General features: G+C 46.5%; 3 protein-coding genes across 3 annotated transcripts in view; 1 reads left to right on the top strand and 2 right to left on the bottom strand.

Annotated features, from left to right (window-relative positions):
* nup205 (nucleoporin 205) overlaps window positions 1-2,442 on the top strand; it is a 56,928-nt gene extending 54,486 nt beyond the window's left edge. The window contains exons 41-43 of the mRNA XM_007911233.2: window positions 384-512; window positions 1,053-1,123; window positions 2,115-2,442. Of these exons, the coding sequence (XP_007909424.1) occupies window positions 384-512; window positions 1,053-1,123; window positions 2,115-2,267 (353 nt within the window). The 3' untranslated portion in view covers window positions 2,268-2,442. The remainder of the gene's footprint in view (window positions 1-383; window positions 513-1,052; window positions 1,124-2,114) is intronic.
* Window positions 2,443-4,995: 2,553 nt separating this feature from the next.
* On the bottom strand, window positions 4,996-18,421 carry LOC103190444 (pseudouridine synthase 7 like; the record flags this gene model as incomplete). Its single annotated transcript, XM_007911232.2, is given in 8 exon segments — window positions 4,996-5,427; window positions 6,237-6,290; window positions 8,276-8,553; window positions 8,944-9,025; window positions 13,454-13,552; window positions 15,513-15,711; window positions 16,637-16,796; window positions 17,478-18,421. Coding segments are annotated over 8 exon segments (2,136 nt in total). The 3' UTR covers window positions 4,996-5,088.
* A 4,345-nt stretch (window positions 18,422-22,766) lies between these two features.
* LOC121849204 (pseudouridylate synthase 7 homolog-like protein) overlaps window positions 22,767-24,338 on the bottom strand; it is a 6,994-nt gene continuing 5,422 nt past the window's right edge. Inside the window, exon 5 of the mRNA XM_042335430.1 lies at window positions 22,767-22,856. Within this exon, the coding sequence (XP_042191364.1) occupies window positions 22,767-22,856 (90 nt within the window). The remainder of the gene's footprint in view (window positions 22,857-24,338) is intronic.

The raw sequence follows: 24,338 nt of genomic DNA, 5'->3' as shown, positions 1-24,338 counted from the left end.
CATCGAGTAAAAATCCAGCTGATGTTTGAGGGTGTTGCTTTGAACCTCATACTTCACAGCTAACATTGGGCATGGGCCGTCAGACCCCAGCCATTTGAACTCTGATCGTATCTCTTTGTATGTGATGATCAAGTCTGCTTCCTAGATTACAAGCCCTTGAGAAGCAGAGGAAGAATTTGTAGAATGTTACCTCCATGCAGGTTGAGGACTGACCCGGGGAAATAATTCCTTTGAGGTGAATTGACAGGTGTAATAGGTTACCATGAAGATTGGTTGAGGACACGTAAGCTGGCCGAATGATCACTCTCTTCTGGAAGGATTGGCTACAAGGCATTTTATCACTTGAACATCCTATCTAATTCCTTGACTCATGTTCACCTCAGATATTGTGGAAAACTGCCTCTTTATCCTGTGGCGCCACCTGGAGTATTATTTCCTGTACTGCAGCCCTTCGGACGCTCATGATACAATGAATGTTCTGAGTGGCTTCTACAGAGGCAGACGGCTGCAGGGTGAGTGTGAGCTGAGCATTGGTGACTTCCCTCAGGCCTCCTCATCAACAATAAAATTGCATTTATATGGTGCCTTTCATGTCGGGAGGACATCCCAAGGCGCTGGGACAGTTAATAGCTTGCACCCGAGCTAGGGGTTGGAATCAAAAGGATGGGAGGGTGATTGAAGGCACGATCAAAGTGAAAAGTGTTGAGAAGGCCCTTGAAGGAGGGGGTGAGACAGAGGGATTCCAGGATGGATTTCCAGAGAAGGGGGGCAGAAAAGCTTAAAGCCTGACTGCAATGGCAGGACGGGAGACATGAAGCAGGCTGGTGCCTGCCGAGCATTCTCCAGAGGTTTTCTTTCTTTTGAACAGCAAAAGTTTGTCGCACGCAAGTTATTCTACACCAACACCTTGCAGGGGTTTGTGACAGTAACACAGGATGCATGATTGCAGTGATCCAACTTGGTTCAGCCTTGTCAATTCACCTGGACTTCAGCAACTGTTGGATAAATATTGAAAGAAATGACTTGTATCTTAACATTTTTCTCCAATCCAGATTCCTACAGTCTCGACTCGAATCCTGACCCAAGGAACCTGAGTTGTGTCAGCCAGCACGACCTGGAGCAGGTAGGCATCAAACAGAGCTGATTATCCACACAAAGGGGACTTGGTGGAAATAATTAGACACTGATTGTAAAGCAGTTCCTTTCCTTGAAGCAAATGTCAGCTACTGCCACATTCAGTCAATGCTGAATAATCCCAGCTCAACATAGAGGTCTTTTATATGACTATCTTATTCTCTTGTCGCACTTCTTCCCCCATTTGCTTATCTGCAGAGATAAACATTCCTATAATTGGTATTCCCTTCAAGCCAGTTCATTTGTTCCCCTTTCCATGCTTGCAACCAAACTGTTGGGTGACCCACTCTACGTTTTCAAAAAGATATTGAACCATGGTGTTAACACTTGGCCTATTCAGGGTGTGAGGGATGAAGTCCTTTAAAATTGTGAGTTTTTCATTATTTTGGTCATTGGGGGTTCAGTTTGACCTTAGTGACAGAGCCCAGGACAAGAGACCTTGAGGGAGTTTGACTGTCAGTGCTGAACTTGTGCACTGCCATTTGAGTTTTCTGGAGTGCCCTCCAGGTGACAGCTCGCTTGTTCAACTCCTCTTTGCTGAGTGGGATGTCTGGCTCCAACGCCCAAGACCAGCACTGACTTTCCTCCATCTCAGCAAACTCGCCATCGCCCCAGATTTGTTTTCCCCAGATAGACCACATCTCCATACAACAACATTCACCCAGGTTCCCACGTCACTATTCACAAAGACAAAGGAGTTTCTCTCTCCCTGTGTACTGGCTTCCAAATTATCATTGGTCACTCACTTTGTAGCTGTTTTCGGGGCATTGCTGTGCGCAATTCTGCTGCTACGTTTGCCATCAAATAATTATTCCATTGCACAATGAATCCCGTGAAGTGCTTTGAGATGCCCTTCAGGCGTGGTAAGGCACTATACCAAATGCAAGGATTATTATTGCTTGCCGTCTTGTGGGGGTGGGGTTGGTGATGTATGAAAAGATGGTGTGAAGCTGATATGATAACGCTCTGTTTCCTGGCAGATGCGGAGCGATGCAGCGTCGAGCTTTGGGGAATCGCTGCAAAAAAAATTGCTGGATATCGAGAGAACATACTGCAAAGTGCGCTCGCGCCACAGATTCATAGAAGCGCTTGTTCGACGAATTCGGGGCCTTGTGAGGATGAAGAGGAATTAACTATCAGGCTCCAGCTGCAGGATCATAGATGCATCAGCTCTCTTCTTTACACATACTCCCGCACCCACACATCTGTCTTATGTAAGCAACAAACCGCGCCTTTATTTACTACAACTTTTTTTATTATCGAGCTCTAATTACACAGTATTTTCCTGAAATAAATTTTTGAAATGCAGTGGATTCATTTTTTATTTGACAGCATATAGTACATTGAAGAGCAGCAGACCTGCGCACAGCCATGAAGTGGATGACCAATTTTATCTGGGGTTTGTAGGCCAGGACTCCCTTCTCTTCTCAAGTTGTACCATGGGATCTTAAACGTTCATCTGAACAGGCACAGACGAGGCTCTCAGTTTAACATCTCACCTGAAGGATGGCAACTCTGATAATACAAAACACTGCAGATGCTGGAAATCTGAAACAAAAACAGAGAGCTGGGAAAACTCAGCAGGTCAAGCAGCATCTAGAGAGAAAGGAAAGTGAGTCAATGTTTTGGGTCCATGACTTCGTCAGAACCTTCGATGAAGGCTCGTGGACCTGAAACTTTGACTCACTTTCCTTCATAGATTCTGCCTGACCTGCTGAGTTTTCCCAGCTCTTTTTTTTACTTCTGATTATCCTGGCCTACAATCCCCCAAATAAAATTGGTCACTGCTGTTGGTGGGACATTGCTGTCTGCAAATTGGCTGCTGCGTTCGCCTGCAAAACAAATCTCTGCATTTTACAGTCTAACTCTCTCAGCAATTTTGAATGATCTGAGCTGCTGAAGACAGTGGAAATCTATGCAATGAGAGTCATTATTGTGTGGCTTTCTGGCTGCTACTTGTGGAGTCCTGCAGTGTGGTTTAGAGCACTTGCCTCGCAAGTGAGAAGTTCAATTCCCTGGTTGGGCAAAACCTAAGGCAAATTTTCTTACTCCACGCACCCCTGATTATCTAGGAGTAAGTAGGGAAAACGATAATTGATTGGCAAATCGCTTTCCGAAAACAATAATTCCTGCAAAAAAGTGATCACGCAATCCACGACTGTTTGTGGAACACTGCTGTGGGCAGTTGGATGTTTTATTTCTACAAAATATACGGTCAATTTACTTTAAAGTCCTGTGAAGCAGTTTGAGATGTCTCAATGACGTGTTAATATGCTATGTCAAATGCAAGAATTATTATTAGGCAGTTCAGACACCCTGAGTAAGTGGTGGGGCCTTAAAGTGAGAAAAGAGGAGACCTTGAGTAGAACAAAGACCACATGCCACTGTCTGAGGTTTGGGGCTTTGTGGCGAAAAGCACAGTTGCTGATGGTGGAGGGGCGGGGACGAAGTTCAGGAGGCCTGAACCGGGTGAGCGAAGAGGTGGGAACAGGTCGAAATGGGGGCTTGGGCAGGAAGAGATTTTATAGGCAAGTTTCCACCTCAAGCTGACCTTAGAGCAGCTCAATCAGTGCAGACTGGAGATGGAATCAGTGTCCATCCCCACCACTGTGCTGTTCTCCAAGGCGTTCTACATGAAGCTTTGGGGAGGGGGAGAGGAATGATAGGGGAATGGGGGGAGACAGTGGGGCAACGGGGGTGAAGAAGGTAAGAGGGTCAGGTCCATTAATTGAACGAGTTGAGAAATGCTGACCTGATGAGGTGGTTGTGTATTAGAGAGAAGTGATCTAAGTGCAGATTGTGCGGCATTGAGGGGGGGGAAAGAGTCGGTACTGAGAGTCAGAGTGACCCCATTTGGGGATTGAGCCACAAAGTGTGTCAGCCTGGCTCAGTCGTTCTCACTCTCATCTGTTAGTCAGGAGCTTCTGGATTCAAGCCCCAAGTTGGAAATAAAATTGTGCATTGGCATAATGATAATAATAATAATCCTTGTATTTGATATAGCGCTTTATCACGTCATTGAAACGTTTTTAGATGCAATATTCACTTGAAATGACCTGCAGCTGTTTCCTAAAAGCCCTGCTCACAAACAGTCGTGCCATCAAACAATAAGTGTTTACACCTCACGTTTGGTGATTACGTGGCAATTCTTGCCTTGATATGTGTCTATCCAATCTTTTCCTTTTTTAGGTAGGTGTCAGCCTGGATCAGTCAACAACAATCTAACTAGAGTGGGGCAGTAACCAGATACTTCAACAAAAAAGTCAACCTAAGGACAGTGAATTTCAATCTCCCAGAACCCCCCCAGGTCTGTCCTCGACCCCAGGAGATGCCCAATTGGTGTATCGCTCTTTACGGCTTCAGGCACAGGCACAGCATCAAACAAGTGACAGTCACACTGACCTCGGCAATGGTGGTGGATCTGAGTGACTGATCTGATGATGTTGAAATGGTGGCAAAGAGTCTTCCCTGCTTTATCTTGAGATGCAGTACATGATGTGGGGGGGCTGCGGGGGAAATGTCATGCCTGTTTGGGGGTGGGAGTGAATACAGGAAGGGTGTCTGTCTTGCTTTCTCATCACCTGTCATCAATCATACCACTGGTATAATAATCCTTGAATTTGATATAGCGCTTTTCACGTCGGGAGGAGGTCCCAAAGCGCTTCATAGAATACACTGAAAGTGAATTGACTGTATATTTGTGGGTGAACGCGGCAGCCAATTGCGCACAGCAATGTCCCACAGACAGTCGTGGATTGAAAATGACCAATTTATTATTGTTTTGTTTTTTGGAGGGATTATTATTAGGCGTGTGGAGTAAGGAAACTTGCCCAAGGTTTCGCCCTGCCTGGAATTGAACTCAGGTCTCTCGCTTGCAAAGCGAGTGCTCTAACCACTGAGCTACAGGACGGGTTGTGCCATCTGCTCATAGAAGTACCATTGGGTCCTGTCCTATCACACGCTGGACTTCATCACTTCTCGGAGACACTCGGTTGCGTAGCACGATGGTCTGAGGCTGAAGGTCAGGGAGAGCGAGTCGCTCACAGCACCGCATTCATCGACAGGATGACAGTCTCTGCTCACTGGAGCCACATCTCCGTCTCCCAGCCACTGCCAGGCAAGGTGCTGAGGGTGGGCGAGCAGCCGACGATAACAACCAGGGATGTTCAGATGTAGAGCAGGAAGTCTAAACTTGCATGTCTTCAGTCCATCCCTGGCCAAGGTTTCCTGGTACCATTGGTCAAGCTGGTTGGATGGATATTGGGTGCTGTTACCGGGCATTGGAAGAACAATCTGCATTGAAGAAGGCAATGAACGGGCAGCAATTCAGATACTGTGTGCAGACTCATACATATGATCAGAGTTGACAATGATTTGCATTTATACAGCACCTATCAAGTAGGGTAACATCTCAGAGCGCTGCACAGGGTCGGGATTGGACGGCAAGTAAGGGAGACGCACAGTGACCATAGGCATGGGATTTGAGGTAGATTTTAAGAGAGGTAGAGAGGAGCGAGACAAAAGGTTAAGGGGACAGAAGTTAAGGGCATAGTGTAAAGATTTCGACGGCCAAAGTAGTGCCGAGTTGGTGGGGAACTCACACTTGTTAGCTGAGAGTGGGGGGTAATGGTAGGAGGAGATGAGAGAAATCAGGAGGTGCGCGGGATAGATTGATTGGTAGGTGAGGAACTTGAAATTAGTCCACTAGGAATGAGGAGACTGGTGAGGATTGGGGTGATGGGGTGTGGAGTTTAGCATGGGTGAAAATGCGAGCAGTGGAGATCCTTTGACACAGCTAAGTATCCTGCGTTTGTATTTGATATAGCGCCTATCACACTGGGAGGAACATCACAAAGTGCTTCACAGGATTTACTGTAACGTATAGTGACAGTATTTTGTAGGCGAACGCAGCAGCCTATTGTCCACCACAATGTCCCATGGCGTGAGCGACTGATTTAACTGGGAGATTGTCGGCTAGGACACCAGGAAACCCCACCCCATCCTTTCTAATAGTGCAATGGGATCTTTAACGTCCACCTGCACAGCACTGCACTGGAGCATCAGCTTAACCTGTGAGCTCATTATTAAAGGAAAATTCTTACTTGGTCAATGGAATAAAGATTTGCCTTCTGATCTTCTGCTGTCACAACATGTACCTGTTGAAGGAAGTCACCAATGTAACTAAAGCACAAGGTCGCTCTGTTGTCATACACTCATCTGATTCCTACGTCCCTGGGACTCCAGCCTGTATTCTACGCGTCCCAAAGTCAACCTCGAGGAGATGCTGGACTTCCTCAAAACCAAAGTTGAGGGGATTCGCTCAGCTACCTCTGCCCTTCCAACCACTTCCCGTCACACCCCGGCCCCTATCCTATCTTCCTCCACACTTTCAAACTTGTCTCCCCCTAATCTCTCATCATCACCATAACCCACATGAAACTCGACCCCATCCCTACCCCTCTCCTTACCTCCCACCTCTCCTTCTCAGATATCATAATAGTGTTGTGAAATATAATAGTACTGTAATTTAAGAATTTTTACCTCTTTTATTTTAGCTCCCAAATTGGGAGTTTTAGGCTCAATTCAAACTATAACAAAGGATTATTTTATGTGTGTCTTTTTTTTACAAAACAATTCTGTTCTTGGCTGGGGAGTTATGTGATACTTGGGTTTTCAGAAACCATGGCCGATCGTATCACCTTTTAAATCAACCCAATTCAGCACGAAGCAGCTGTGAATACCATTGTGTCGCCAAAGAATATGAATAGTCTTGAAACGAAGCAGCTCAGTTCACGTCACCTTCATGCAATGCAAAGCAATGCTCAGCTTATTCGTACATATTCTAGGTTGACACCACTAGCCACTAGAAGGGGAATAATCGGTTCAAAAAATAATAATAATAACCACCATTTATGGGACACTGCTGCTCCACGTTTCGCCCACAAAATATACAGTCAATTCACTTTACAGTATATTCTGTGAAGCGCTTTGAGACGTCTCGAAGACATGATAAGGCGCTATATCAATTACAAGTGTTATTAAGTATTATTATAAATCTCTCCATGTCCACTGGCAATGTACCCACCCGTCTAAAAACACCTCCCGATTCTTCCACTGGCTTCTCATCATACAGAGAATAGAGTTCAAGATCCTTGTTCTCACCTGCAAAGCACTCTATGTCCTCGCTCCCCCCTACCTCTGCGACTTTCTAAGCCCCTACCAACCTGCCCGCTCCCTCCGCTCAGCGAACTCCGGCCTGCTTCATGTAACCCGCCTCGTTCACCTGCTCTCTGCCACTCTGCCCCCACACTTTGGAATCCCATTCCCTCAGTCCCTCTGCCTCGTTCCCTCTCTTGTCTTCTTCAAGACCCGTTTCAAGACCCTCCTCTTCGACTGTGCCTTTGGTCACCCTGCTTCCGCCCCCTACTCTCCATCCTCCACAATGCTGACCCCCAGCTCGGATCGGAAACACTGACTGTCCGGCGCTTTGGGACGTCCTCCTGATGTGAAAGGCGCTGTACAGATGTAATTTTGTTGAGGTTGTTGTATATAAATGCAAGTTGTTGTTGTTATTGTCCCAAGTCTGCATTATAAGAATAATCTTCGTTTTTGATACAGCGCATGATCACATCCCTGAGACATCTCAAAGAGCTTCATAGGTTCACTGTGACGTGTAGTGATTGCATTTGGTAGGGAAATACATCAGCGAATATGCACACATCAATGTTCCACAAATAGCCATTAAGTGAGTGACCAATTGTATTGGGGGGACTACTGTTGCTTAAGGTACCGGGAGAGAGAAACACCCTTCTCTTTTCGAACAGTGGAACAGGATCTTTGACAGCCACCTGAACCAGGAATAGACGAGGGCCTCAGTTTCTTGTCTCATCTGAGAGATGGCGCTTCTGACAATGCAGTGTTCCCCCAGGACTGCACCAGAGCATCAGCTCAGACTGTAAACTCAAAAGTGCTCGACGTGGGGCTCAAACCCACAACCTTCTAACTTGGGAGGCGAGATTGCTACCAACCGAGCAAAGCTGACATCCGTGTTAGTGACACACATTTCAACATGGAATTTGAATGGTTGCTTGTTGGAACATTGTTTGCGATAGCGTGGACCAATTCTCGATTTAAAACGTACCCGATCGTTCTGAGATGACGAAGCCTCAGCACTCTCTGCGATCACCAAGTCGCCCTCCACAGGTCTCAAGCCATATGTCTTAACCCGGTAAGACACTGCCTGGTTCCATACCTTGCTGCAGTAGGAGTGGATATAAAGGAGCCTCATGGAGTGTGGAATACTGAGCCAAGCCTGGGCACAGCCCTCCTGATCTGTGCCATAGCGATTCAAAGCACGAAGCATCAGCCGCTCTCTGGTCTTGTAGTCCGGCATCAAGGCCAGTGTCGCTTTGACATCCCCTGAGGATGACAGCAGGTCATTGAAAAGTGAGTGATTACTGGACTGGGCAGCACAAGTCCAAATAATAATCATCTTCGCATTAATCACATCCAGTTGTCTCAAAATAGTTCACACAATTTCACTGTAAATTGCAGATTGTGTGTTGAAGGCAAACGTGGCAGCTAATTCTTGCACAGCTGTGATCCCATAAAGTGAATGGCTATTTTTCTGGGGGGAATTGTTGGCCAGGCCACCTGGAAAAACTCCCTTCACTTTTCCAAGAATGCTATGGGGCTTTAACATCTACCTGAACAGGCTCAGACAGGACATCGGTTTAAAGTCTCATTTCAAGAACGGCGCCTCTGACACCGAGTGAACTGAACCCCACAAACCCTGGGGCTGGAACTCACCAGTTAGGAGAAAATGTCTCTTCGCCTTATTGACAGGATTATTTCCTTCTTCTGGTGTGAAGAATAAATGGACAGCCTGGACCTAATGAGAATAGTTTCACAAGAGCACATCTTTCAGATCATAACTAAAGACAAGGAGAAATTAGGAGACTATTTTTTCACACACACGTATGCAGATAAACATATATACACACATGTAGCCAAACTAATTTACGCACAGCAGTGTCCCATAAACAACCATGAGGTGAATCATCAATTTTATCCATGTATTGTTGGCCAGGACACAGGGAAGAGAAACTCCCTTCTGTTTTTTAAATGGTGCCTCAGACTCTGAACAGGCAGATGGGACCTCAGTTTAATGTCTCAACCGAACAACGGCACCTTTATCAATGCAGTGCTCCCCCCAGCACTGCCCTGGAGTGTCAATCTGGGCTGGTAACTCCCAACGTGGGGCTTGAATACACAACCTTCTGACTCAGAGAGGAGGGAGCGCTACTGACTGAGCCAGGCTGACACCTCATTGCATTAATCCCTGATTAATTGACTGAAATTGACCAACAAAGTATTGAAATATAGAAATACAGATGGAATCAATGGGTTGAAAGGCCTTGTTCATCTGAACTAATTTTGTGATTTTGTGGCATGTAGAAACCCATTGGGAATGACATGCTTAAGAGTATCCAAACCAGCCTGCGAGTTTCAAATATGTGTTGCCACCTACACGTAGAAATTTCCTTGCGGCTGGAATGTAATTCCACTTTCTCCCCAGACAGGGATGTACCCAGATTGTATGGCAAGAGCCAAGGCTTGGGGACCCCAATAAGTGCATTGGAGTAACTGCTGGAGTCTAACCAGCTGAAAACCCACAGCCATTGAGAGCGCTGCCTGGCAAGTTCTCCGCTGCTTGTCCATTTAAGAAACCCCCCCACCCTACACCTTCCCATTAGGGCTTTGGTTTTATAATGAGAGTGGTGGAGCACCTGGCCAAAAAACAGAAAGCCCAGCTGGCAATGTGGCCAGTTATAATACTGGTGGTGATGCTGTTCCTCATAATGTATCACAGTCACATTGCCCTCAATTTTTAGAACAGCAAGTAGAATCAATTGGCATGTCCAAACCAGAAACCCCACTAGTGATCCAGAAAGATACAGTGACTACCAATCAATTAAATAACACAGGGAAAAAAATACAACTCAACTAAATACTACTGAATTAACTCAGCAAACTGTCTGTGACTTTTGCCCTCACTGTTCTTGATCAAGTCCACTCTCTCACATAAGGACACCTCCTTCTGTTGTGGCATGTTTACAGCACTGTCCAAGAATTAGCTCAGATTAGGACGTGGGCGCCGGGCAAAGTTGATTTCCTGTTTACGCAAACCCAACACTACCCACGCTGAGCATGAGCAACTGGATCCCACTCCACCCACAACATCGAGGGAATAGCGTGAGAAGCCCGAGACCTAGTGTACAGGTTAGTAGCTGGGTGGGGGAAATGTTTGTACGGCGTTTGTACCAGAGGAGGGTGATGTAGTAGCCATAATCAATGACCGTTGTCCTGAACAGTGAGGTGCCTAGTTTACTGAAGCAGATAGCCTATCGATTAACATTGACAATGAAAGAGACTGTGAAAACGTGCCCGCAATTGTGAGGGGGCTGGGATTACTGAGAACCGAAAAACGCGTTTCTACTGTACATACAACCTCTCAAAAGTAGAAGTAATATACGGGTACCATCCACGGCCAAGCATATATGTTTTCCCCAATTTACCCAGGTTTGAATCAGCTCAGAGTTAGACAGATTAAAATCTCATATTCAGGGATGAAAAGGAAATAAATAATTCAGGCTATGAGAGTACCATTTTAACAAATTTTCAGTTTAGAAGAAAAGACGCCTCCTCAAATTGGGGATCCCTGAAAATGTCAGGAAATATACCCGAGGGAACTTAGGAAATGGATTTTGAGGAGAAATTGAATCAATTCTTACTTCCCCATTTAAGTGGATCAGCAATAGCTTTGTCTAGATAGAGTGTGGTCTGACAGCCTTAGTTATCTTATTTACTGTGGTGTATCTAAAAAGGTTAGCGTTGGAAATCAAGAAAGTTAAAATTCAATGCGGAAGTATAACATTTAGTGTTATACCTTTGTGTTTAAGATACAGGTACCAGGCATTCTAAATTCTTGGAAAATGAGACTACTCAAGAAAACAAGAATGGAATTTTCTTGGGAAGCACATCTGACTTAAAATGCTTGTTTCACTTAATGTATGGTTTAAATTTGAATTATTGACATTAGTGTACTAATTGATATTGGTTAATTGATTTGAATGTTTCATACGAGTTAGCATCATGCAAACTGTGATGCTACTTGTGATTCCAACCACCTGCCTTGTATAGAGGAGGCCAGTTAGGATTACTAATCAAGGTGTATTATCTGTGTGTATGGGAATAGCTACCTTTGTGGCAAAGACATCAGATGAGCTCATCAAAGAAGGTATGAATGGATGGTCACTGTGTACCATCATCTTGGTCACAGATCGCTTAATTGTGTGGTTTGCCACCGCGCTGGCCACGATTACGGGGTGAGGCAGACAAAACCAAATCAAACTAACCATACAGCACAATTACTGAGGAAACAATAAAGTACTACAACAACAACTTGCAATTATACAGTGCCCTCCATGCCTGGCGGCATCTCAGAGTGCTTAACAATGGTGGCGTCCAAGGCCGAGCCAGGGCGAGGGGGAAGGTGACCCTAGGCTCGGTCGAAAAGTAAGGTCTTCAGGTGTGACCTGAAGATGGGAAAGGAGGGGCAACGCGAAGGGGTTGTGGGAGGGAGTTCCAAAGTTTTGGGGCATAGTGGCTGAAGGCATGGCCGCCAATGGTGGAACAGAGGATTTGGGGGACACAAAGGAGGCCAGACCCAGTAGAGCGGAGGCAGCGGGTATTGCAGTGGAGATAGAGGAGATTAGAGAGATAGGGGGCTGCCAAGGAATGGAGAAATTTAAAGACTAGAATGAGAATCTTAAGTTGATCCGCTCTGTGACAGGGAACCAGTGGAGCTTGGCCAGGGGTTTGAAGTTTGGTGCGGGCGAGAATGCGGGCGGCCGAGTTTTGAATAAGCTATATTTTGTGAATAGTGGAGGGGAGACCGGCGAGGAGGGCATTATAGTCCAGCCAAGAGGTGACAAAGGCATGGACAAGGGTTTTGGCAGGTGAGGTATTGTTGGAAACGGGCAATGTGGCGGAGGTGGAAGAAAGTGGTTCTGCTCTGGGACCGGATGTGGGGGAGGAAAGATAACTGGGGATTGAACCTGAGACCTAAGTTGCGCCCGGGTTCAGCGAATTTTAAGGACGGGTCTGGGAGGTTGAGGAGCTGGAAATGTGGGACAGAAGACGTCGGCGAGAGCCAAAGAGTATGGCTTCTTTCTTGTTGACATTTAAGTGCAGGAAATTTGTGCTCATTCAGTTCCTGATGTCTGACAGACAAGCTGACAGAACATCAGGGGCCTGGGGGTCGCAGCTGGAGGTGGAAAAGTAGAGTTGAGTGTCATCTGCATACATTTGGAAGTTAACCCCGTGTCTGCGGATGACATCACCGAGAGGGAGCATATAGATGAGGAAGAGAACAAGACCAGGGATGGATCGTTGGAGTTTTCCACAGGTGACCAGGTGAAAGCAAGAAGGAAAGCCATTTGCAGAAATGTAGTGCTAGTAAGGTAGGATGATGGAGGCAGTGGAGGAGGATGGCATGATCGACTGTGTCGAACACGGCGGAGAGTTCTGGGAAGCAGAGGAAGCTCTAGTCACAGATAGAGAGATATCGTTTGTAAGTTTCACAAGCGCAGTCTACTGTGGGCAGGGCAGAAACCAGACTGGAGGGGTTCGAGTAGGATGTGGAGGGAAAGGTGTGCGCGAAGTTGGTTGGCAACAAAGTGCTCTAAAGCTTTGGCCAGGAAGGGCAGGTTTGAGATAGGGCAGTAGTGCCTGAGATTGGAGAGATCGAGGGTAGGATTGTTAAGGAGGTGGGTGATGACCGCGGATGACTAGATGTCTCATTAGCCATTGATCTTTTATAGAACGCCTTTGCATAGAATCCTTGTTTTTATCATAATTGATACTGAACTGTAGAGGGGTCCATAATAATAAACAATTTATAATATGCGGTTTAGGGTCATTGTCAGGTTTGCTTCCCTCTCTGTGCTATTAATCCCATCCTGAAACACAGATTATGCCAATCATTAAACACTGAGATGTAACATACAGTAACTACAACAACAACTGTCGATCTGTAAAGAGGTGTGCCACCCGGCCATGTTGGAGATGAATAATATGATAAGGAGAAAAAGTAACAAGCTTAATAATACAAAATGCCAGCAGAAGCCTATATAAGGCCTGAAATATGGCACTTAGATAATGACAACAATGTATTAACAGAGAGAAAAAAGAACAGCAATTGTTTAGTGCTCAATTGTTTTGAGCTACCAATAACACCTAAAGGGGGTACACTTACCAAATGTTCCTTAAGTAGAGCCAAACCAATTTGATCTGCCTGAACATTCTGCCCCAATCCAAATCGCTGCAGTCCATAGAAATTCACAAAGCCCTTTTCCTGGAGGTGAACAGAACATACATTTGTGTCTTCAAAACCTTACATGCATTCATTTGGCACCATTGTTATAGACATTAGTTTACCTTCCGCTCTTCCAACTCTGATCTGCTGGTGTCAGCCTGGATCAGGCGGTAGCACTCTCACCACTAAGTCGGAAGGTTATGGAACTTTGAGCTCACAGATTAGGCTGACACTTCAATGCAATGCTGGTGGAGCGCTGAATTATGAGAGATGGCAACTACAACATCTTGAGCTAAAGGGAGAGTGCTACCAACCGAGCCGGGCCAAAGGCACAGGAGACATTCAGTCCTGCCAACATGTTAGATCCAGGCACATTGTTTTGTCCCCATTTCCTAGTCTTTATTTCCTCACTTCCCAAATATCTCTCCATCTCCTTTTTAACTAACCAATTGATTCCACCTCTATGGATTTCCTGGGCAATGTGTTCCACTTCAACACTTTGTGTGAAGAGATGTCTTCTCATCGAACGTCTTGGTTGGACCACATTTGGAGTATTGTGCCTAATTCAAGTCTCCACACTATAAGAAAGATATGGCAGTGATTGAAAGAGTACAACGTAGACTTACGAGGTGATATCTTGGATGGCAGGTTACTGCTATCAGGATAGACTGGATAGGTTTGTTTTCGCTAGAGGTATTTGAGGAGGAGACCCTAATAGAAATTTTTTTAACTTATAAAATGATTCGATAAGGTTAACATAAATAGGCTGTTTCAAGTCCATAACCAGGGGACACAAACATAAGACAGTGACTAGGAGGATCTAAAAAAAACTTAGGAGGAATTACTTCATGGAACTCACTGCCTGAAGCAGTGTTTGAATCAGATAGTGTCGGTGCACTCTAGAGGAAGCTAGATAAGGAGAGAGCTTGTTTCCATGCTATACATTCTCTGTAAACCTATACTGATAAAGACAAAATATCTCTCTGCAGGTCTGTCTGTTCACCAACAACGCAAAAACAATTGACGTAGAGACATGATTTATACCTCATTGGAAAGGTCTTGCAAGGGGGAGTGCCATCGGCATATTTTTTGGGGGATCTCCTATTGTTGATGAGCTATATTAAAAAAATAATAAAATACTTAATAAATTAATTAAGCCCCGAAAAGGTTTGCATGGTATTCTGCAACAAAGTAGCGACAGAAGTTATACACCCTTCTAGAGAGATACATCTATACTAATAGACAAAATGTCTGTCTGTGTGTCTGTCTAACCGATTGACTTAGAGACACCACCAGGAGTCCTCCCACAGGAGTCCTCCCACTGAGTCCTCCCAACAGGAGTCCTCACAGAAGGATATGTGTGCAAATACGTGAACAAAGGATGCTAACAAGTTCAATAGCACATTTTTTTAATCTTAAGGGATAAAGTTGCCTAATAAGCAAAGGCTTTCAAGGACAAATAAAAATGCCAGATGAAAGAGAGAAGGACGATTAAATGAAACTGGTTGCAAGCGTAGCTGCAACAGGTACAGCTAGTCTGAAATAAAAACAGATACGTGACATGTACCCAATGTAACTGGGTAGCTCAGGAATAAGAGAGGCTTTTGATCACCCATCTTCACACGGTCAGAACTGGTTCTGATAAAACTTCATAACCTGAAGCGTTAACTAATTTTCCTCTCACCATAGATGCTGCCTGACCTGCTGCGTGTTGCCAACGACCTCTGTTTTTATTTCAGATTTCCAGCATCCGCAGTATTTTGTTTTTAGTCTCTGTAAATCTTTGTGTGTTGGGTGTTTTGGAGGGATGAGATCAGATGGGCCAAAGGGTCTTCTTCATCTGAAATAATCATGTGATCTTGTGAAGATGGTTGGTGATGGGTGTGATCTCCATCTGGTTAAATAGCCTCTCCTGTTCTGAGCTACCCAGTTACATTAGTTACATTTCACATATCTCCCTCTTACTATCATTGTGGTGGGAGAGGCAGGATGTTTTTACCTTGACGTTGTGAATAGCTTCCAGCACCCGATCAGAGAGACTTGCCTCAGGATCATCCCCCTGGTGCTTGCGGACACCTCTCACCACAATATTGAAATGGTTTCCCCAGAGTTGGCCAAGGCGCAGGTGCTGAGGGGCCAGGCGGATGTTATACACCTTCAAACCTTTGCTCTGTAGCCTCGCCTTCTTCACATCTAACCTTGGAGCAGAAAGAGAGGCAGGTACAGTGAGAATGAGGCTTTCACAAAGACTTGCACAGTGCTTTTCACCTATCTGAAAGGGCTTTAGAGAGGATTAGGATCTCGAGCAGGGAGTGAGATGGCGAGTGATGCGGGGTTGGAGGACGAAGGTGTAAAATGTCTCAGTCGGTAGCACACTGGCCTCCAAGTCAAAGGTTGGGGTTTCAAGCCCCACATTGGTACTTTGAGCTCACAGTCCAGGATTACGCGCCAGTGCTAAGCTGGGGAAGCGCTGCATAGTCGGAGGTGCTGTCCTCAGTTGGGACATTAAACTGAGGTCCATCTGGGTCTGTTCCGGTCGACCTTAAAGATCCTGTGCAACTATTCAAAAAAGAGGAAGGAATTTCTTCTGGTATCCTGGCAAGTAATAAAATTGGTCACTCACTTCATGCCTGTTTGCTGTGTGAAAATTGGCTGCCACTGAGCCAGGCTGACCTATGAGGGAAGATGATAGTTTAAGTACTTTTAGCAGATTCCAATTCTCCAGTGATGTTAAGTCTGTGTCTTAAATGTTTTACCAAATGAGAGAGTGATCAGTAACCAGGGCAAAACCCCGAGCTCACCGGAAGCTTTGAAAAGACATGAAACTTTGCACAAAAACTGCGTTCTCATCCGTCGCTGCCAGTGGAGCTGAACTTTGAACTTGGAACTAATAACCTTTAATTTGATACATTGCTTTACCATGTAGTCTAGACACCTCAGGTCTTCACAGGTTTCACTGCAAATATATTCTGATGATAGACATAGTGCATGTTTTGTGAGTGTACGTGGCAGTCAATTTGCACACAGAAATGTCCCCCAAACAGCTGTGGAGTGAGTGAGTGATTTTATTTTGCGGGCTGTTGACCTGGACACCGGGAGAGAGAAATTCCCTTCTTCCCTTACCTCCTGGGTGTTACGTTCTTCACCACCACAGTCTGGAAAGACACCGCCTTCTTATCTTTAATGCCGGCATAGCTGAAATCTGATGGCACGACACCAAGTTCTGCCGCCAGGATACCGATAGCGTCCAGGGTTTCCGTGTTTTCCTTACGAAGTGTGAAGGCTATGTGGAGAGATGCACAAGAGCTATTAAAACAACCACAACTCGCATTTATCCTTCAAGAATCCCCACCCAACCGTCCCCTTCTGGTTTCTTAATCTGGTCCCGGTGTACTAGTTTCAACCATCTTTACTGGCAGTCCTGTTTATAACTTGCATGAAAATATACTCTCAGTAGAAATACAGTAAAGCTCACATAAGTCGTATAAATTGTATAATCTGCTAAATCGTACATTCGCCCAAGTCCCATTCAGTTTCCTATCAAAACCACTGAAGGATTTCTTTGCAACAGTGATATTAATCACCTCACAATTTGTAACATCGCTCCCCTCCTGAAGCATCGCCACATGCGCAGAAGAACTTCTATTACCACGATTCAATGCGATTCCAGCCCTTGCCGGGAAGTTGCACATGTGACGGGAGGTCGAAATGCATTGAATCGCAGGAAACACAGTCTTGACGCGTCACCACATGCACACTCACCGGCTGCAATGGCAAATTTCTGTATGCGCGCTTACCGATTGCATTGGATTACACATGCGCAGTACAGATTATTGATTGAATCGGACTTTTTACTACTGCCACAGTTTGCCTGTAACTCAGATTTCGCGTAAATCATGTTAAATGTCATGGGCTCGACTGATACCACCTATGTGAGTTTTACTGGTGCCATGGATGTCCGTACCTGTGTAGGTCGCTGGTGCCTCCGGACAATCATCTGCACTGCGTTTCTTACCGAAAGCAAATCTCTCCCGGAATCGAACAGTAATCGCTGCCCTCTGGTGGCCACCGTCGCCTCCGCGCTCTGGAAAGCTTTTTGCTTCCACCATTTTCCCAAAGCGCTTGCTGACAAAATGGTGGACGGCTTTCCTGTGGTCCTTGCTGCCATCTGGGCTGAAGGTAAATGTGGAATTTTTATCCCTGGAGTCCAGGAAGCGGAGAAAGTCACCAGCTTCCCGCCGGGAGAGCAGGCGACTGAGCCCGGAGTAGTTCCCGTCCGGCTTGACTAGGATTTCGGCCCCAATCGTCAGCGTCTTGAGGAAGGGGTATTTTTGACGGACGGCACGGTGGATGTCTGCTCGGTGGCTTTTGTCAGGAAATACTCCGAGGGAGAAGACCGTCCCTTCCCCATCTCCCTCCTCCTGTGTGATCCATGCTTCAACTAAACGGGCAAATCTCTCCAGCGAGTCAGCCACAGCCACGTCCAGGAAGGAATCCAAGGCACTGCCCGGAGCCAGTTTCACTGACCGAAAGACAGAACCTGGTGAATTACAACCAGTAGCCTCACTGCAACTGTCTTCGAGACCTTCGGAACCTCCGAGACTTAAACACCCAGAAGAGCTCTCCACTGACCCAACATTGTCCCAAATTTCTTCTGCCTTCTTTAGTCTTTTGCGGAATGGCACACAGGGCTCTTGGTCAGTTTCCTCAGCGCCTCTGCAGCTCTCAGAGTGAACATCGCTTACCATGCACCCGCACAAGCTGATCTCCGTCACCACAAAGTCGCTCGGGGAGTTCTTAATGGTGCCAAAGAATCCGGTGTGAGGGTTGAGCCAGCACGTGGAGGGAGCAGATACACTGCCATCCGAGAGCCGCAATTCTTCCTCCATCCCTGAACTTCATTCAGAGCTTTAAAGAAAGTAAAGGCACAGATGAGACTCACACACAGGTTTAGTGTCCTGACAGACCTTGACATGTGGAGTTAGAGCAATCGCCTCGCAAGTGAGAGAACTCGGTTTCGATTCCCAGGCGAGGTGAAACCTTGGGCAAGTTTCCTAACTCCACACGCCTCGGTTTACCTTGCAGTAAGGAGGATCCCAGCAGTTAGTCAATTGGCAGATTGCTTTCTAGGTGCAATAATCCCTACCCCAAAAAAATGTGGTCACTCAATCCACGACTGTTTGTGGGACACTGCTGTACACAATTGGCTGGCATGTTTCGCCCACCAAATACACAGTTCCCCAACCCCCCCACCCCCAAACCCCCCCCCCCCCCCAAACCCCCCCCCCACCCCCCAAACCCCCCACCCCCCAAACCCCCCCCACCCCAAACCCCCCCACCCCAAACCCCCCCCCCCCCACCCCCACACCAAACACACCACACCCCCACCCCCCAAACCCCCACTCTCCCCCCCCCCACTCCCCCGCCCACACTCCCCCCCCCACCCCCCCCACACTCCCCCCTCCCCCCCACTCCCCCCCCACACTCCCCCCTCCCCCCCACTCCCCCCCACACTCCCCCCCCCACACTCCCCCCACCCACACTCCCCCCCCCCCACACTCACTCCCCACCCCCCACACTCACCCCCCCCACCCCCCACACTTACCTCCACACACCCCCCCACACCCCACCCACACTCACCCCCACACCCCACCCCACACCCCCACACTCCCCCCACACCCCCCCACACTCACCCACACCCCCAACCCCCCACACTCCCCCACACCCCCCACACTCCCCCTCCCCCACCCCCCCACCCCCACACTCCCCCTCCCCACCCCCACCCCCACACTCCCCCCACACTCACCCCCTCCCCCACCCCCCCACACTCACCCCACCCCCCCACACTCCCCCCACACTCCCCCCCTCCCCCCACACCCCCACACTCCCCCCCCTCCCCCACCCCCCCACACTCACCCCACCCCCACACTCCCCCCACACTCCCCCTCTCCCCCCACCCCCTCCCCCCACACCCCCCACCCCTCCACACTCCCCCCACACTCCCCCCTCCCCCACACTCCCCCCACATCCCCCCTCCACACTCCCCCCTCCCCCCACACTCCCCCCACACACCCCCCCTCCCCCACCCCCACCTCCCCCACACCCCCACACTCCCCCCCTCCCCCACACTCCCCCACACTCCCCCACCCCCCCACTCCCCCCACTCACCCCCTCCCCACCCCCACACTCCCCCCACACCCCCCACACTCACCCCCACCCCCCCCACAGTGATGGGTTTCTGAGTGTCAGATACCCAGCTGATCAAAAAAAAGAAGTGGGACATAAAGACAGAAGTGACAGTCGGGGTAGACAGGTAGATGGAGTTGGGAGAGGTTAGAGTCTGAGGGGTAGAGGTAGGGAATTAGAGGGTATAGATGTAGGAACTGAAGGCATATTTAGGATAGTCACCAGGAAGCTTTTCTTTACCCATTAATGACTGCAACATGTTCCCAGGAAGTGTTGTTGAGGCCAGGACACTGGGACTTATTTAAAAGCAGCTCGATAGTCTGATAACAGGACACTTGGGTGACTGTTCTGGAAGGATGTGATTTAAATATGTACTGCACCAGTCGAGTTCACTGCTTCTTGTACCTCTAGTGCACCTACTGCTAAAATATTTGTATTGGCTCGCCTGAACAAGATTTCTAAAGCAAACCTCAAGCTCAGCATCAGACAGAGTGAGAGAGGGCAATTTGTTTCACTGGTGCATGACCATTGGGGTCAACATCCACTCCTTCTCCGAAAGTCCCAGTCACTACGCGGAGCATGGTACCTGTAGAAGACACCATTGGAACTCACCAATATTGCTTCCGAGCACCTCCCAGCCCCGCCACCTCCCCCATCCAGAAGACCAAGAGCAGCATTGTTAATTGGAATACTCGAATATTCCCCTTCCAGTCGCTCAGGATACTGAACAAGCTCACCTTTTCTTCATAGTTGCAAGGCCCCTGACCATTACCCTCATGGGTGGACCATCGCCTCGAGGTCAAGGTCCCTTTCATCATCTTCTCAGTGGAACAAGGCAATAGGTGTCAGCCTGGCTCAGTTCTGCCTCACTCTTACCTCTCATTCAGAAGATTGTGGGTTCACGCCCACATCGGGACTTTCAACTCAGTCTCAGCTGTTTAGGGGGAGCGCTGCATTGGCGGAGGTGCCATCCTTCACAATGAGAAGTCACGTCTGCCTTTCATTTGGATGTTAAAGATCCTATAGCACTTAGAAAAGAGAAGGGAGCTGTCCTGGCCAACAATCCCCCAAATAAAATCGATCACTCACTCCATAGCTGTGTGTGGGACCTTGTCTTGCACAAACTGGCTGCTACATTTGCCTACAAATAGTCGCTACACTTTACTGTGAATTCCTGGGAGGAGCTGAGATGTCCTCCTGACATGAAAGGTATTGCAAGTGTAAGGATGATTATTAGGCTCATACTCCACTATTCACTGCTTTGCTCGTCTGGCTTGGATCTTCCGCAGTCCATTGTCCCTCCACTCCACCATGGTGGCTGTGATTTCAGCCACTATGCCCCAAAACTTTGGAACTCCCTCCCACAACCCCTTCGCGTTGCCCCTCCTTTCCCATCTTCAGGTCACACCTGAAGACCTTACTTTTCGACCGAGCCTAGGGTCACCTTCCCCTCGCCCTGGCTCGGCCTTGGACGCCACCATTGTTAAGCACTCTGAGATGCCGCCAGGCATGGAGGGCACTGTATAATTGCAAGTTGCTATGAAAGTTTTGGAATCACTGTTGATTTGTAAATTTAAACGCGAAAGACACACAGAACCCATTATCTTAGCTTTATTTATTTATTCATTTATCTTTGTGTGGCATGAAATAATCATAGATTGCATTTAGAATTTTGTGTTATGCTTTAAGTACATTGAATTCAAACCCACACATATTTCAACCATAAATTCGCATTATGCAACACTTTGTGTTGAATGGCCCAAAACGCCTGAGCTAAAAACAAAGAAAAGGCATAGGGACTTTCAATTAGAAAAAAGACGGCTGTATCAAAACACAACATTTCCCAAATATTCACAAAATGGAGAGGATTCGATCAAGCATAAAAACAAATGAGCGGATGGACTATTCCTGCAGGCTGATATTTAATTTCGCAATTCAAATTAAAAGGAAGCAAAAAAAGCCCCACGTTTCCATTTGAAAAATGCCATTGCAAAATAAAATGCATAGTGCACTCCTTATCCCTGCACAGGGTTCACAAGTTATTTATTATATAAAAATGACAGATGAGATGAAGGAATTATTTACACAACAGAAACCACAAATTACTCTTGTCTGCGATCATTTCATTTAAAAAAAGTCCATTATTGCTCAGAACAAAGCTTCTCACATCTTCGTCTGGGTTTAACATTGATAAGCTTTGTGTAAAAGCTGCTGAAAGGCACAAGCTCCACTGTGGAAGTAACAGAAGATTGTTTTGGTTTGAAGACGCCATCAAATCAAACATCAGCATCCATTTTGATCCCCAAATTGATGAGAAGATTTTTTTAAAATCACAAGACAACGATCCTGAAACAAACCCAATTGTTGCTTGTCGATCACCAATGTCAGTTAACTGCACATTCAGACATACCATAATTTTGAATGGAAATGTACAATTAGAATTTGAAAACTTTCAGGGGAGAGGATGGCAATAGTATAAGTATATAATAATAATTAACAGTGTAGGCTCAGTGCATAGGTGGTGGCAAGATAACAGCTTTCATCTTGCTCTGAACTCACCAAGATTGTGTTTAAGACACTAAATGTCACAATTTGCATCAAAGAATTAATTTTCCATCATCTCCGGTATGTTTGCAGAGATGCAAATTGCAATACAGTTCAACATTCTACAATAATTCTGTTTTTATGAAAAACAGAAGGCGGTCGACTTATTTACAAACAATTTGATAACGAAGCCTTGCAATTGGCATGGAAGAGTTTGTGAAGTGGGTACAAGTGGTGGAGAAGTGGAGCTTTACTAAGAAAGACTTGTTTTCCCCATTCCAAGTACGGACTAATGCGTCATAAACAATAAGGGCCGGTGGACGATTTAAACGAAGGAAAAACTCCTTGTAGACTCACGGAGCATTTCCCTCCACGTTGATTACTTCCCATTTCATGGCTCCCTTTCATCTCAACAAACGAACGCAAACCAAAAGATGAACAGAGAGGGATTTGGAAACACACACAAAAAAAACCGAAAGTTGGGAAAGGTTAAATAGCTACCGAATTTTCCAGTGTTCATTATTTAATCTTTTTTCTGAGGAACACATCCTTCCATTTCTAAAACCTCCGGCCAGCCTTCATACTTGTTTGTATCTTTATTATTCTTAATGTGCTACATAAGAAGAAAAAAAGGTTTAGATGCCACAAGATCATTTTGGATGTAGATCATATAAGTTTACAATTTCCAGAATCGCTAGCCTTCCGTCCTCCTTCTATACTGTTTAAATACGACTGGAAACATTTAACCACTTCCCATTGAATTCAAAGAAGAGATTTTGAATTTTCAGTGCTAGGACTCGGAAGTGAATGACTATTTTATTTGGGGGCTGTTAGCCAGGACACTGGGAGAGAGAAATTCTCTTCTCTTTTCTTTGCCTTAGGTAGATCCACTTATACTTGTCCCAAACTGCTATCCCTTCCTCTCTCCCTCGTTCTGTCATTCGCAAGCTGAACCTCATCCAAACTCCGCCGCCTGCATCCTCACCTGCATTAATCTCCGCGCACCCCAGTCCTTTCCTGGCTCTACATCTCCCAGCAGATTGATTACAAGTTGCTCAACCCTCACCTGCAAATCTATCCACGACCAAGAACCTACTTATGTCTCTGATCTCCTCTGGCTGCCCCTCCACTCGGCTAACTTGACATGTCCCTGCCTTCTCTGTGCCACCATCTTCCATTCCTACACTCCTAATTTCTGGAACTTTGTCCCTGTGAAGTGCTCTGAGATGCGACAAGTGTGAAGGGCGACAAGTTGTTCTTGTCTCCTCTGATACATTTTGTGCTAGAAGTTTTGAAAAAATGTGTTTACCTGTTCAAACGGGCTTTTCGATTTAATTCCTTTTGCCCCCACAAAAATCCAGTTGTCCCTGAAGCCAAGGCTCAAGATCGCCGTACTTCCCAGGTCACTCACAAGCTTCCGGGATTCATCCGTAAGCCTACAGCAAGATGAAAGTGAATGAGAACAGGAAAATCCCTTATCCTTCCTGCCGTGAAAGTCAACTCAGCTCTGACTAAAAACATAACCTTTAAATGTAGCTGTCCAACTATTTTTGTAGAGGGCGTGACAGCCGAGCTTGACCTCCCCTCACCCGGCTGCTGCACACTCACCCTACCAGGGTGCTGTAGAACAGTGATGGGCAACCTTTTGGTCAGCCAACAAAAGAAACTTTGATTGAATATTTCTTGATTCATATCATAATCAACATTGTGGAAACACAATATCGATTGAAGGCCATGGGTTGGCCATCACAGCAATAGAGGGAGAAGAAAACCCAGATATCCCTGGGAAGCTCTGGATCAATTTTGTCTCCACACTCAATCCCGGCAAACTCAGCATGGATTGGGATTCGAACCAGCCAGGTCCCGACCAGTAAGCTGCAGCTCCGTCCACTACACTATCTGACTGCCTTAGCCAGGATGTTTGTGAATGTATCTAAAACACTGACACATTCTCGTAATTTTGAAAATCAGGAATAAACACCGTTGGTATCAACAGAACTCAGCATTGCAAAACAAGGGGGTGGAGTAACAGAAATGGGGGCAAGTAAAGTGTAATAATACAGAAAGGGAAATTATAAACTATAAAGCATATTCA

The sequence above is a fragment of the Callorhinchus milii genome, unplaced genomic scaffold (assembly GCF_018977255.1).
Source record: "Callorhinchus milii isolate IMCB2004 unplaced genomic scaffold, IMCB_Cmil_1.0 Scaffold5, whole genome shotgun sequence".
NCBI classification, from domain to species: domain Eukaryota; kingdom Metazoa; phylum Chordata; class Chondrichthyes; order Chimaeriformes; family Callorhinchidae; genus Callorhinchus; species Callorhinchus milii.
Note: the sequence above shows the minus strand (reverse complement) of the source record. Positions and strands in the feature narration are given on the sequence as shown.